Source organism: Oncorhynchus kisutch, linkage group LG11, assembly GCF_002021735.2.
Source record: "Oncorhynchus kisutch isolate 150728-3 linkage group LG11, Okis_V2, whole genome shotgun sequence".
Taxonomy (NCBI): domain Eukaryota; kingdom Metazoa; phylum Chordata; class Actinopteri; order Salmoniformes; family Salmonidae; genus Oncorhynchus; species Oncorhynchus kisutch.
Window position 1 is genome coordinate 22,379,654 of NC_034184.2, and position 15,249 is coordinate 22,394,902.

The 15,249-nt window shown below is 42.2% G+C and overlaps 1 protein-coding gene across 1 annotated transcript in view; it reads right to left on the reverse strand.

Annotated features, from left to right (window-relative positions):
* Positions 1-8,409: 8,409 nt before the first annotated feature.
* Positions 8,410-15,249, reverse strand: part of LOC109899867 (glutamate--cysteine ligase catalytic subunit) — a 36,493-nt gene continuing 29,653 nt past the window's right edge. The window contains exons 14-16 of the mRNA XM_020495475.2: positions 15,080-15,186; positions 10,538-10,658; positions 8,410-10,215 (exon numbers count right to left, since the gene is read on the reverse strand). Of these exons, the coding sequence (XP_020351064.1) occupies positions 10,034-10,215; positions 10,538-10,658; positions 15,080-15,186 (410 nt within the window). The 3' untranslated portion in view covers positions 8,410-10,033. The remainder of the gene's footprint in view (positions 10,216-10,537; positions 10,659-15,079; positions 15,187-15,249) is intronic.

Below are 15,249 nucleotides of genomic sequence, written 5' to 3' on the forward strand. Positions count from 1 at the left end.
CGTTCCATCTTGAGTCGATGGGTAGGCTGCAGTCTGGGATCTAGGAATAATGGTCATTTCAACTATTGAACGATTGATTCTATTTTTGGATAATATAATGTATAAATGTACACCAAGGTAATTATTTGTCATGCCTCTTCTAAGCAGTATCTGATGGTGAAAGGGGCTAGGCAACCAGGGAAGACTGGTAGGTGACAGCACTGACGTGAACGTTTACAGATGCAATACTTTATTCTGTCTGTGCAGCAAACACTGGACACGCCCGAAGCTGCAAAGACTGTAATGGGGTGGCAGGGTAGCCTAGTGGTTAAAGTGTTGGACTAGTAACCGAAATTTTGCAAGTTCAAATCCCCGAGCAGACAAGGTACAAATCTGTTGTTCTGCCCCTGAACAGGCAGTTAACCCACTGTTCCTAGGCTGTCATTGAGAATAAGAATTTGTTCTTAACTGACTTGCCTAGTTAAATAAAGGTAAAATACATTTAAAAAGGCAGTCTGACAAACCTCAAGTTGATAGAGGCTTTTCCCGATGACGTAAAACAAAAATGTGAGGAAGACCCGGGAGGCAATATTGATGAGGATGAATGGATACAGATATGTCTGAATTCCGAGTCATGTTCATGTAATCTCAGACATATATTACTGCAGTTTAAGGCCATCCATAGAACACACTTTATGCCAGTGAAACTGAATTCATGTAATTCCTCTGCTGGAGGTGGGGGACATTTGCATATGTTATGCTCTTGTGGAGGCAGGCTGAATTCTGGAAAAGAGTATATTCTTTTATCTCAGCATGTCTACAGAGTCTCCCTTTTCCATGTTTTTGTTTGCTTGGAAATGTTGAAGAAACTGTGTAACCTGTCATTTTTAGCGGCTAAGAAATGCATTAATTGGACGGTTGGTTATCATCCCACAATGTCACAATGGATGGCAGAAATGTCAAGTTATGCATCACTTCATTTGATTTATTACAAGATTAAGGTATACTGTGCAACTTTCATAAGGTCTGGATGCCTTATATGGAATACTGTCCAACAAAATAAGTCTGTATTTTCCTCCCGAGTGGCACAGTGGTCTAAGGCACTGCATCGCAGTGCTAGCGGTGCCACTAGAGATCCTGGTTTGAGTCCAGGCTCTGTCGCAGCCGGCCGCAACAGTGGAGACCCATGGGGCAGCACAAAATTGGCCCAGCATCTGGTTTAGGGGTTGGTTTGGCTGGAAGGGATGCTCTTGTCCCATCACGCACTAGCGACTCCTGTGGTGGGCCAGGCGCAATGCACTCTGACATGGTCGCTAGGTGTACAGTGTTTCCTCCAACACATTGGTGAGGCTGGCTTCCGGGTTTAGCGGGCCTGGTGTCAAGAAACAGTGTGGCTTGGCTGGGTTGTGTTTCGGAGGACGCACGGCTCTCGACCTTCGCCTCGCCCGCGTCCGTACAGGAGTTGCAGTGAGGGGACAAGACTGTAACTACCAATTGGATACCACGAAATTGGAGAGAAAAAGGGGGTATAAAAAAAGACAAAATAAATAGGTCTGTATTGAAAACATTCCCAAGTCAGGTGAGATGCCTATTTAGGCAATCCCTAGCTGCTGGGCTGCTCAGTCCTGGTCCTGGTCCTGGGGGTCTGCCGTACTGTTGATTATCACTCTGGCCTTGGCCTAACACACCTGACACCAATAATGAATGTTTCACTAAGATCCTAAAGCTGAGTGGGGTGTGTTGGCTTGGGGCGCTGCAGGGCGGTTGACCCCTAGGGGCAGGAAGGGGCGATCCAGCTATATTGTGTGCAAATGAAAAGAGCTCTACAGTACCATTGTACTAATTGAGGAGAATTAGAACAACCCTACAGTTCTTTTTAATCCTGTATCTTTTGACACATTCATGAAAATAGTCATGGCCTCGAAACCGTCAAGCTACATACTGGATCCTATTCCAACTAAACTCATGAACGAGCTACTTCCTGTGCTTGGCCCTCCTATGTTGAACATAATAAATGGCTCCCTATCCACCGGATGTGTATGAAACTCACAAAAAGTGTCAGTAATAAAGCATTTCTTGAAAAACCAAACCTTGCCCCGGGAAAAAAATATATACATGAAAATGGGCCTGTATCGAGTCTCCCATTCCTCTCAAAAAATTTAGAAAAAGCTATTGCACAGCAACTCACTGCCTTCCTGAGGAAAAATGTATACGAAATGCTTCAGTCTGATTTGACCCCATCATAGCATTGAGACTGCACTCATGAAGGTTGTAAATGACCTCTTAATGGTGTCAGACCATGGATCTGCCTCTGTCCTTGTGCTCCTAGACCTTAGTGCTGCTTTTGACACCATCGATCACCATATTCTTTTGGAGAGATTGCCTGGTTTAGATCTTATCTGTCGGAAAGATATCAGTTCATCTCTGTGGATGGTTTGTCCTCTGGCAAAACAATTGTAAGTTTCGGTGTTCTTCAAGGTTCCGTTTTAGGACCACTATTGTTTTCACTATATTCTACCTCTTAGTGATGTAATTCGGAAACACAATGTCAACTTTCACTGCTATGCGGACGACACACAACTGTACATTTCAATAAAACATGGTGAAGCCCCAAAATGTCCTACCCTGCAAGCCTGTGTTTCAGACATAAGGAAGTGAAGGATGGCAAATTTGTTTCTTTTGAACTCGGACAAAACAGAGATGCTTGTTCTAGGTCTCAAGAAACAAAGATCTTCTGTTGAATCTGACAATTAATCTTGATGATTGTACGGTTGTCTCAAATAAAACTGTGAAGGACCTCGGTGTTACTCTGGACCCTGATCTCTCTTCTGACAAACATATCAAGACTGTTTCAAGGACAGCTTTTTTCCATCTATGTAACATTGCAAAAATCAGAAATAGTTTTTCAAAAAAGTATGCAGAAAATCTAATACATGCTTTTGTCACTTCTAGATTGGACTACTGCAATGCTCTAGTCTACGGCTACCCGGAAAAAGCAATACATAAACTTCAGTTAGTGCTAAACACAGCTGCTAGAATCCTGACTAGAACAAAAAATGTGATCATATTACTCCAGTGCTAGCCTCTCTACATTGGCTTCCAGTTAAGGCAAGGGCTGATTTCAAGGTTTTACTACTAACCTATGAGGCATTACATGGGCTTGCTCCTACCTATCTCTCCGATTTGGTCCTGCCGTGCATACCTACACGTACGCTACGGTCACAAGACGCAGGCCTCCTTATTGTCCCTAGAATTCCTAAGCAAACAGCTGGAGGCAGGGCTTTCTCCTATAGAGCTCCATTTTTATGGAATGGTCTGCCTATCCATGTGGGAGACGCAGACTCTGTCTCAAACCTTAAGTCATTACTGAAGACTCATCTCTTCAGTAGGTCCTATGATTGAGTGTAGTCGGGCCCAGGGGTGAGAAGGTGAAAAGCAAGGCATTGGAGGAACAAACCGCCCTTGCTGTCTCTGCCAAGCTGGCTCCCATCTCTCCACTGGGATTCTCTGCCTCTAATTCTATTACAGGGGCTGAGTCACTGGCTTACTAGTGCTCTTCCATGCAGTCCCTAGGAGGGGTGCATCACTTGAGTGGGTTGAGTCACAGACGTGATCTTCCTGTCCAGTTTTGCAGGCTCGTGTGGTAGAGGAGATCTTTCTGGGCTATACTTAGCCTTGTCTCAGGGTAGTAAGTTGGTGGTCTGTTGATATCCCTCTAGTGGTGTGGGGGCTGTGCTTTGGCAAAGTGGGTGGGGTTATATCCTGCCAGGTTGGCCCTGTCTGGTGTTATCATTGGAAGGGGACAGTGTCCCCCGACCCACCCTGCATTATCTATGCTGCAATAGTCTGTGCCGGGGGGCTAGGGTCAGGCTTATCTGGTGTCCTGTGGGAATATAAGTATGCTCCCTCTAGTTCTCTTTCTCTCCTTCTCCTTCCCGAGGACCTGAGCCCTAGCATCATGCCTCAGAACTACCTGGCTTGATGTCTCCTGGCTGTCCCAGTCCACCTGGTCGTGCTGCTGCTCCAGTTTCAACTGTTCTGCCTGCGGCTAGGCAACCCTGACCTGTTCACCAGACGTGCTGGTTTTGACTCTCTCTCTCCTCTGATTAGGCCTATAATATGAATTACAGTGACCTCTAATTATTGGGACAGTGAAAGACTTGTTCTTTTGGCTCTATACTCCAAACGTTTGGATTTGAAATCAAACAATGACAATGAATTTCAAGTGCAGACTGTCAGCTTTCATTTGAGGGTATTATCATCCATTTCAGGTGAACCGTTTATAAATTACAGCACTTTTTGTATATAGTCCCCCCCATTTTAGGGGAGCAAAAGGATTGGGACAAACTCACTTGTATGTGTATTAAAGAACTTGGTCCCACATTCATAGCACGCAATGACTGCATCAAGCTTCTGACTCAACACATTTGTTGGATGCATTTACTGTTTGTTTTGTTTGTGTTTCAGATAACTTTGTGCCCAATATAAATTTATGGTAAATCATGTCATTTTGGAATCACTTTTTTTTGCAAATAAGAATGTTTCCAAACACGTCTACATTAATGTGGATGCTACCATGATTACGGATAATCCTGAATGAATCTTGAATAAAGAGGAGTGAAAAAGTTAGACGCACAAATATCATACCCCCAAGACATGCTAACCTCTCACCATTACAATAACAGGGGCGGTTAGCATTTTTAGTGGGGTATGATATTTGTGCATCTATAACGTTCACACTAGTCATTATTCATGATTCATTCAGGATTATCCATAATCATGGTAGCATCCACATTCATGTAGACGTTTTTAGAAACATATTACATTTACAATACAAATGATCCCAAAACGACCCCAAAAGGGTCAAATTACATTTTGTAGAAATGCAGGAAATGAGCTTTAGATGCCCAAAAAATTCAGAGGGAGGACCCCCAGACCCCCCCCCCCCTCCGCCAGTTTAGGTCCCCCCACTACTAAAACCAAAGTTCCCCCCCTGTATAGATTACTTTGATTTTATCATTGGCAAATTGGCTTAGTCTCATAGTGAGGAGCCTGTACAAACTACAAAACTAGCTAGCCAGCTATGAGTAATGGTAGCTAGCTACCTGACAGGAGAGCTAGCTATGTTAGCTTGCTAATGTAGGTACATTAATAGCTTTAGGTTGGTTGTTTTTAATCTCAACTTCAAGATTTCCACTAAGGACAGTGCCTCTCTGACCATCACTCTCCCTTGCAAGGGACATTTAAGGTACACTTGGATGTGACGATGTAAAACCTCATTCAAGTGCCGAGGGTTTAGGGCCTAGTGCTACTTTGAGTTTGGACTGCAGCCCCGGTTGCCTCAGCACGCATAATCTGCAGCTGGATCCTTCTAGTGGGGAAGAAGGTCAAACTCTAGTGTGTAGGTAACTAAACATGAAGAAATACATTTTTTTATTTTAAAACTATGTTTTGTATATGGCTTATATTTATTTTGTCATTTAGAAGAAACTATTTTGAGCCGAGTAGGTGAAAAATCTGTCTGTGCCCTTGAGCAAGGCAATTAACCCTAATTGCTTCTGTATGTTTTGTATATGGCTTATATACAGTGCCTTGCGAAAGTATTCGGCCCCCTTGAACTTTGCGACCTTTTGCCACATTTCAGGCTTCAAACATAAAGATATAAAACTGTATTTTTTTGTGAAGAATCAACAACAAGTGGGACACAATCATGAAGTGGAACGACATTTATTGGATATTTCTAACTTTTTTAACAAATCAAAAACTGAAAGATTGGGCGTGCAAAATTATTTAGTGCTTTATCCAGGTAGCTGGAAAGTAGAGCATTGCAGTAGTTTAGAAGTAACAAAAGCATGGATTCATTTTTCAGCATAATTTTTGGACAGAAAAGTGCTGATTTTTTGCAATGTTACATAGATGGAAAAAAGCTGTCCTTGAAACAGTCTTGATATGTTCGTCAAAAGAGAGATCAGGGTCCAGAGTAACGCCGAGGTTCTTCACAGTTTAATTTGAGATGACTGTACAACCATTAAGATTCAATAGAAGATCTTTGTTTCTTGGGACCTAGAACAAGCATCTCTGTTTTGTCTGAGTTTAAAAGTAGAAAGTTTGCAGACATCCACTTCCTCATGTCTGAAACACAGGCTTCTAGCGAGGGCAATTTTGGGGCTTCACCATGTTTCATTGAAATGTACAGCTGTGTGTCATCCACATAGCAGTGAAAGTTAACATGTTTTCGAATGACATCCCCAAGAGGTAAAATATATAGTGAAAACAATAGTGGTCCTAAAACGTAACCTTGAGGAACACCGAAATTTACAGTTGATTTGTCAGCGGACAAAACATTCACAGAGACAAACATATATTTCTGACAGATAAGATCTAAACCAGGCCAGAACTTGTCCGTGTAGACCATTTTGGGTTTCCAATCTCGCCAAAAGAATGTGGTGATCGATGGTATCAAAAGCAGCACTAAGGTCTAGGAGCACGAGGACAGATGCAGAGCCTCGGTCTGATGCCATTAAAAGGTCATTTACCACCTTCACAAGTGCAGTCTCAGTGCTATGATGGGGTCTAAAACCTGACTGAAGCATTTCGTATACATTGTTTGTCTTCAGGCAGGCAGTGAGTTGCTGCGCAACAGCCTTTTCTAACATTTTTTAAAGAAATGAAAGATTCGATATAGGCCGATAGTTTGATATATTTTCTGGGTCAATGTTTGGCTTTTTCAAGCGAGGCTTTATTACTGCCACTTTTAGTGAGTTTGGTACACATCCGGTGGATAGAGAGCCGTTTATTATGTTCAACATAGGAGGGCCAAGCACAGGAAGCAGCTCTTTCAGTAGTTTAGTTGGAATAGGGTCCAGTATGCAGCTTGAAGGTTTAGAGGCCATGATTATTTTCATCATTGTGTCAAGAGATATAGTACTAAAACACAAGTGTCTCTCTTGATCCTAGGTCCTGGCAGAGTTGTGCAGACTCAGGACAACTGAGCTTTGAAGGAATACGCAGATTTAAAGAGGAGTCCGTAATTTGCTTTCTAATAATCATGATCTTTTCCTCAAAGACGTTCATGAATTCATTACTGCTGAAGTGAAAGCCATCTTCACTTGGGGAATGCTGCTTTTTAGTTAGCTTTGCGACAGTATCAAAAATAAATTTCGGATTGTTCTTATTTTCCTCAATTAAGTTGGGAAAATAGGATGATCGAGCAGCAGTAAGGGCTCTTCGATACTGCACGGTACTGTCTTTCCAAGCTAGTCGGAAGACTTCCAGTTTGGTGTGGCACCATTTCCGTTCCAATATTCTGGAAGCTTGCTTCAGAGCTCGGGTATTTTCTGTGTACCAGGGAGCTAGTTTCTTATGAGAAATGTTTTTAGTTTTTAGGGGTGCAACTGCAGTTGGTGGTTAACTGATTTTTCTCCTCTGACGTCCTTGGGTAGGCAGAGGGAGTCTGGAAGGGCATCCAGGAATCTTTGTGTTGTCTGTGAATTTATAGCACATCTTTGATGCTCCCTGGTTGGGGTCTGAGCAGATTATTTGTTGCAATTGCAAACATAATAAAATGGTGGTCCGATAGTCCAGGATTATGAGGAAAAACATTAAGATCCACATTTATTCCATGGGACAAAACTAGGTCCAGAGTATGACTGTGACAGTTAGTAGGTCCAGAGACATGTTAGACAAAACCCAGAGTCGACGATGGCTCCGAAAGCCTTTTGGAGTGGGTCTGTGGACTTTTCCATGTGAATATTAAAGTCAAAGATTTGAATATTATCTGCTATGACTACAAGGTCCGATAGGAATTCAGGGAACTCAATGAGGAACGCTGTATATGGCCCAGAAGGCCTGTAAACAGTAGCTATAAAAAGTGATTGAGTAGGCTGCATAGATTTCATGACTAGAAGCTCAAAAGACAAAAACGTCTTGTATAAGGTAGTTGTGAAATTGTTAGATTACTTGTTAGATATTACTGCATGGTCGGAACTAGAAGCACAAGCATTTCGCTACACTCGCATTAACATCTACTAACCAGGTTTGTGAGATCAAATTTGATATATTGGACCAGCTAATCTGGCATTTATCAGATGGTCAATCCGCCCGTGTGTGATAGGATGGAGACTTGCTTAACTAGACTAAAAGTTGCCACTTTTATACTATTCAAGCGTAGGCCTATATTTTTAGGGCGTGGAACATAATTCTTTACATCTGCACTGATTTTTTTTATTTATGTAAATGGGCAGATTTGATCCATCCTTAATATGTAACGTATAAAAGATGTTTACATTGATAAGATTGGTTCCTTTGGAGCGTTATGCCATTCAACAGTAATGTACATTTGGTATGCCACTAGCACCCTCTAGTGAATTAAAGATCTCATTCCACAATGCGCATATTATCGTGGAAACATAGAACCAAGTAACCAAGATAAATACTGTACTTAGTGCTGTACACAGATTTATTCAATGAGACATTCCAACCAAATGCTAACATTCACTTCAATGTCATACTACTTTCTTAATGTTCTACTGTCAGGTCAGCACAGCAAATCACACTTTTCATTTTACATTTCTCACAAAAACAAAAATTATTTCAGACAAATGCAGATATACCACATTTGGAAACGTAAGAACCCTTGTTAATGTTTGTAGAGCAGATGGTATAGTTTACACTTAAATATTAAAGTGAACTTGTGTTCATTACATTTACCATGAACAGAAGAAAAATATTTACATATCCAATTACACATCAGATTGCATTTTGTTATGGTTTATCTGTAACAGTATATACAACTTCAATACACCGGCTTCACCTTCGCAATGCACACATGCAATTCTATGTTCTCCATTAAAACTAAAATTACACTGAAAAAAATATAAATGCAACATGCAACAATTTCACTGAGTTACAGTTCACAAGGAATCAGTCAATTTAAATAAATTCATTAGGCCCTAATACATGGATTTCACAACTGGGAATATAGATATGCATATTTTGGTCACAGATAAATAATGTAAATAAAAGTAGGGGCATGGATCTGAACATCAGTCACTATCTGGTGTGACCACCATATGCATCATTCAGTGCAACATCTCCTTCGCATATATTTGATCAGGCTATGATTATGGCATGTTGTCCCACTCCTCTGAGGTGGTGGCGGATGAATGGCACGATAATGGGCCTCGGGATCTCGTCATGGTATCTCTGTGCATTCAAATTGCCAACGCTAAAATGTAATTGTGTTTGTTGTCCGTAGTTTATGCCTGCACATACCATAACCCCACCGCCACCATGGGGCACTCTGTTCACAACGTGGACATCAGCAAACCGCTCGCACACACGATGCCATATAGTCTGCATGGTACAGTTGAAAACGGGATTCATCCGTGAAGAGCACACTTCTCCAGCGTGCCAGTGGCTATTGAATGTGAGCATTTGCCTACTGAAATTGATTACGACACCGAACTGCAGTCAGGTCAAGACCCTGGAGAGGATGACGAACGAGCACGCAGATTAGTTTCCCTGAGACGGTTTCAGATTTTTTTTGCAGAAATTCATCAGTTGTGCAAACCCACAGTTTCATCAGCTGTCTGGGGGGCTGGTCTCAGACAAAGAAGCCGGATGCAGAGGTCCTGGGCTGGCGTGGTTACAAGTGGTCTACAGCTGAGGCCGGTTGGACTTACTGCCAAATTCTCTTAAACGACATTGACATGACTTACGGTACAGAAATTAAACAAATTCTCTGGCAACAGCTCTGGTGGACACTCCCTCAACTTGACTGCACAAAGGAGAAATGCCCACTAACATGGATGTAAACAAATTTGTGCACAAAAGTTGAGATTAATATGTTTTTTTGTGCATACGGAACATTTTTGGGATTTTTTATTTCAGCTCATGAAACCTGGGACCAACACTTTACATGTTGCGTTTATATTTTTGTTTAGTGTAGTTTGGACCACTTCTTTGTTCAGCCAGATATTTAGGCTCTCTTTTCACGTACATCATTGATGATGGACAACACATTAATTCATTGATTACAGCTGTGACAATTGGTTTATTTGCCCCGATTGACTGGGTCTCCAAAAAGTTCTGGGCATCGCTCCTCTCCTTTTGAGATACTGTCACACTTGCGGAGTAAGTCGTAGTTTATTTTGTCAGTTATTACGCTGTCTTGCTTGTATTGAGTGTGCTTGTCGACAAACTCCCTCATCCACTTTGCTATGGTCATCAGTTCACCTACATCAGCAACAAGGAGAAAGAGAGAAATATCATGATTTTGGGGAGGGATTTGATAATTAAGATGTTACACTAACATATACACCAAAAACAAACAAGTTCATGTTTGGCATTTATAATCCTATACATTTTCATGTGACTTCAGTTCAGATTCAACACTAATGCACAAAGAGCTACCAAACCTTTTTGACAGTGTCAGGGAGCAAAATGTGACTTCCACTATTAGAATGCTGCGTGCTTTTACGAAATCCTATGAGCCACAAAAACATGTTACCCAACCCAGTGTCAAATTGTCATTGTCCATTCGCTAAATATACTGTACCTGAGGCGCGTCTCTTGATGAGCTTCAGGTAGTTCAGGATGGTGCATCTTGTATCGACGTCCACCTCCATGTTTTCCAGGTAGCAGTTAAGGATTGGTATCAGCCCTTGAAAAACTCCTTCCTAAATGATAAGAAACAACAACTGTTATAGTTGAAACTCAAGAGTGCAGACAGAGTGTTATCCTACGAAGCAAGCTAGATCTACTCCGGCTTTTAGAAATCTAGCCAGCTTCACATTCCAGGTCAGGCTTCATCCATACTACGAAGGTGGATATCGTTGTCCGCCCAGGGTCGCCATGTCCATGGTTTGCCCGCAAAAATGGGCTACTTTGAAAACAATGTCACAGGGTGAAAACGTATTGGTCGGAGGTTGCAGGATTTTGGGCCACTTCTAAATTGCAGCTGCCATGGAATTTTTCTTTAATTATTATTATTTTATTTCACTGTGACCTGCTACGGCTGACTATCAGGCAGTGAGTGGTGGGGAGGGAGGCAGTCATGACAAGTGATTTGAAAAACAACAAACGATTTAATTAGCACTAGCTAGATACTTCTCCCACTATAATTCTTGTTTGCCTCGTTCATTGTATCCTGACCCCCCCCCCCCCCCCCCCGCAGTCCTACTAATCACTAGCCTACTACAGGCAACACAGCAAGGGAGAGAAACTAAGAAATAGTCATCCAACAGTTTCAGAGAGAAGATCGAAGAATGTGCTTTCTCACTTGGTATGTTGCCAGGGCTTTAAATTAAGGTTGTCCAGTCCTCCCGGGGACGCAAAAAAAAAAAAAAAAAAAAAAAAAAAAAAAAAGTCTGGGATGGTTTAAACAGATTCTGGGACAGTTCTGGGACAACTACCATACATCAAATATTTAAAAAGCAATAATGCTTATGTAACAGATCAGAACATTTATCTTAAAATGTTAATACAATATTATTTCTTCACATTATAAGTGCAGCAATGTGCATACGGCAGTAGGTTACGGGAGAAGGTTCCAAAATGCAATTAGCGGGAACAAACTTCTTTAAAACGAGCATGGCACATGCAAGCGTTTTCATGTGACAGAGATTAAAATATGTTATAAATTTAGAAAGCGGAGATCTAAAGACGGAACAACTAGTATGGGTGTCTAATATGAGTAGGATGTGCCTTTGCCTGGTGGACAAGGAAGTCGATTTGAAAACCAATAGAATAGAAAAATACTGTTTTCAATGGCACATTTTATAGTGTTTATAAAAGAATTCCCTCAACATATGGTCTGATTTTTGCCTTTTAAATGACATAAAACCTCCAGGTTTTGAACAGTTAAGTTTATGGTTAAATAGTTGCAAAATGGGTAATGGCCTTTCTCTTGGCTCATGGCCATTTGATCTGAACGAATCATGCAGAGTATGTCAACAGAATCAAGACTTTATGTTGATTATCCGACATTACTGTCAAACATGACTGGCTTTTAGACTTTATGTATTTCAAAGTTTCATTGAAGTTAAGCTACATTTTCTGGCGCCTCCATGTCAGCATCGGGGTGGACATGATAGGCTGTAGCCAATATATATATAACCTAGGCTACACTTTTACATGTAGGTAAATTATTTCTGTACATTTATGCAAAATATTATTCCAATGTTGGCCTTTTTAGAGGATAAAAAAATGATGTACATTTCTGGCTCAGTTGACAGCTGTATTTATCTATTAGTAGTAGGCAACTCCTTAACTTTTGTGAAGGACCTAGGTCCTATGACCATAGCCATGTTGGCATATCAATCCCCCCAAAAATAAACTCGGCAAAAAAATAAATCCCTTTCAAAGATAATTTGTAAAAATGCAAATAACTTCACAGATCTTCATTGTAAAGGGTTTAAATACTGTTTCCCAGTCTTGTTCAATGAACCATTAACAATTAATGAACATGCAACTGTGGAACAGTCGTTAAGACACTAACAGCTTGCAGATGGTAGGCAATTAAGGTCACAGTTATGAAAACTTAGGACACTAAAGAGGCCTTTCTACTGACTCTGAAAAACACCAAAAGAAAGATGCCCAGGGTCCCTGCTCATCTGCGTGAACATGCCTTAGGCATGCTGCAAGGAGGCAAGAGGACTGCAGATGTGGCCAGGGCATTAAATTGCAATGTCCATACTGTGAGACGCCTAAGACAGAGCTACAGGGAGACAGGACGGACAGCTGATTGTCCTCACAGTGGCAGACCACATGTAACAACACCTGCACAGGATCGGTACATCCAAACATCACAGCTGCGGGACAGGTACAGGATGGAAACTGCCAGAGTTACACCAGGAACGCACAATCCCTCCATCAGTGCTCAGACTGTCCGCAATAGGCTGAGAGAGGCTGGACTGAGGGCTTGTAGGCCTGTTGTAAGGCAGGTCCTCACCAGACATCACCGGCAACAACGTCACCTATGGGCACAAACCCACCGTTACTGGACCAGACAGGACTTGCAAAAAGTGCTCTCCTCTAACGAGTCACGGTTTTGTCTCACCAGGGGTGATGGTTGGATTCGCATTTATCGAAGGAATGAGCGTTATACGAAGGCCTGTACTCTGGAGCGGGATAGATTTGGAGGTGGAGGGTCCGTCATGGTCTGGGGCGATGTGTCACAGCATCATCAGGCTGAGCTTGTTGTCATTGCAGGCAATCTCAACGCTGTGTGTTACAGGGAAGACATCCTCCTCCCTCATGTGGTACCCTTCCTGTAGGGTCATCCTGACATGACCCTCCAGCATGACAATGCCACCAGCCATACTGCTCGTTCTGTGCGTGATTTCCTGCAAGACAGGAATGTCAGTGTTCTGCCATGGCAAGCGAAGAGCATGGATCGCAATCCCATTGAGCACATCTGGGACCTGTTGGATCGGAGGGTGAGGGGTAGGGCTATTCCCCCCAGAAATGTCTGAGAACTTGCAGGTGCCTTGTTGGAACAGTGGGATAGCATCTCACAGCAAGAACTGGCAAATCTGGTGCAGTTCATGAGGAGGAGACGCACTGCAGTACTTAATGCAGCTTGTGGCCACACAAGATACTGCTACTTTTGTGGCAACTCCTCTGGCAACTCTGTTGCTGCGAGAGAGAGAGGAATTAAAAAATAAAAAAAAATAAAAAAAACACCTTGGGCCAGTTCTCAGGCTTGGGTGCGTTTTGAGTGGTCATTAGGATAGAAATTTTAGCTAGACCTGGCATCCCCGTGTTGGCGTGTAGCTAAATCTAGCAGGCATGTAACTGCACATGTATGAACAACATTGCTAGTCGAATGCAGAATTTTTCATTGAGACATTACTGAAACATCAAACATGCGTGAGTCAGTGCCATTTTCATTTGTGCTGAAATCAAAATGAAAGAACAGTTATCTTGCAAATTCAACATGCTATGGTGTGAAATAGGCTTTTAGAAGTGCAGCCTGTTTTATTATTTATCGTCATTGCCGGCTTTGCTGTTCTTATCAATGCATGATCACCATCTTCCAACTAATATCACTCCCAAGGAACAGCTTGTTGCATTGATACCATAGACGTGTTTTGGAACCTGGCAATTTGACTGTTAAACTCATGGGTACACTAACAATGGCTGCCAGTCTTGACTTAAATGGGAACTGCCTTTATGGATTATACACTACATGACCAAAAGTATGTGGATGTTGGGACATTGCTGTGGGGACTTGCTTCCATTCAGCAACAAGCGCATTAGTGAGGTCGGCACTGATGTTTGGCGATTAGGCCTGCTCGTAGTAGGCGTTCCAATTCACCCCAAAGGTGGTCAAACCATTTCTGTATGGACCTCGCTTTTTCATGCAAAGACATGAAAGTGTCTTCCTCAAACTGTTGCCACAAAGTTGGAAGCACAGAAATGCCCAGAATGTCATTGTATGCTGTAGCATTACGCTTTCCCATCACTGGAACTAAGGGGCCTAGGCTGAACCATGAAAAACAGTCCCAAACCATTATTTCTCCAAACTTTACAGTTGGCACTATGCATTGAGGCAGGTAGTGTTCTCCTGGCTTCCGCCAAACCCAGATTCTTCCGTCAGAATGCCAGATGGTGAAGTGTGATTCATCACTCCAGAGAACACGTTTCCACTGCTCCAGAGTCCAATGGCGGCAAACTTTACACCACTTCGCGGCTGAGCCATTGTTGCTCTTAGATGTTTCCACTTCACAATAACAGCACTTACAGTTGACTGGGGCAGCTCTAGCAGGGCAGAAATGTGACGAACTGACTTGTTGGAAATGTGGCATCCTATGAAATGTGGCATCCTATTTAATTAGTCTTCAACTCGTGGCTCAGACACTTCATTCCGGATAAATGGAGTATTCCCTGAGTTAGCCTGTTCGAAGCAGGTTAGTTCCGAAGGATTTGTTGCCATAGAAATTTACCTGGCTAAAAGGTGAGCCACTTTCGTGGTACCGGTTATACACATTTGAACTCAAGAGTTTACTAAAGTTACCTTACGAACTCCTCAAACCTGATTTGCATTAAAGGGCTCAGGAGAAAGATATATTAAATTAGAAATATTATTAATAAGCACCTTTCCATTGATGATTGTGTCAATGCTCATCAGTATGTACTCATTGTCACCCTCACTGTCCAAGCCGTTCTGGGCTGCTGAGGAGCTATCGAGGACAGGGTTACAGCCTATGACACAAGAGAAGAGGAAGCATTAAACTGTTTAGGCATTTTGACAAAACGCGCCCCGAC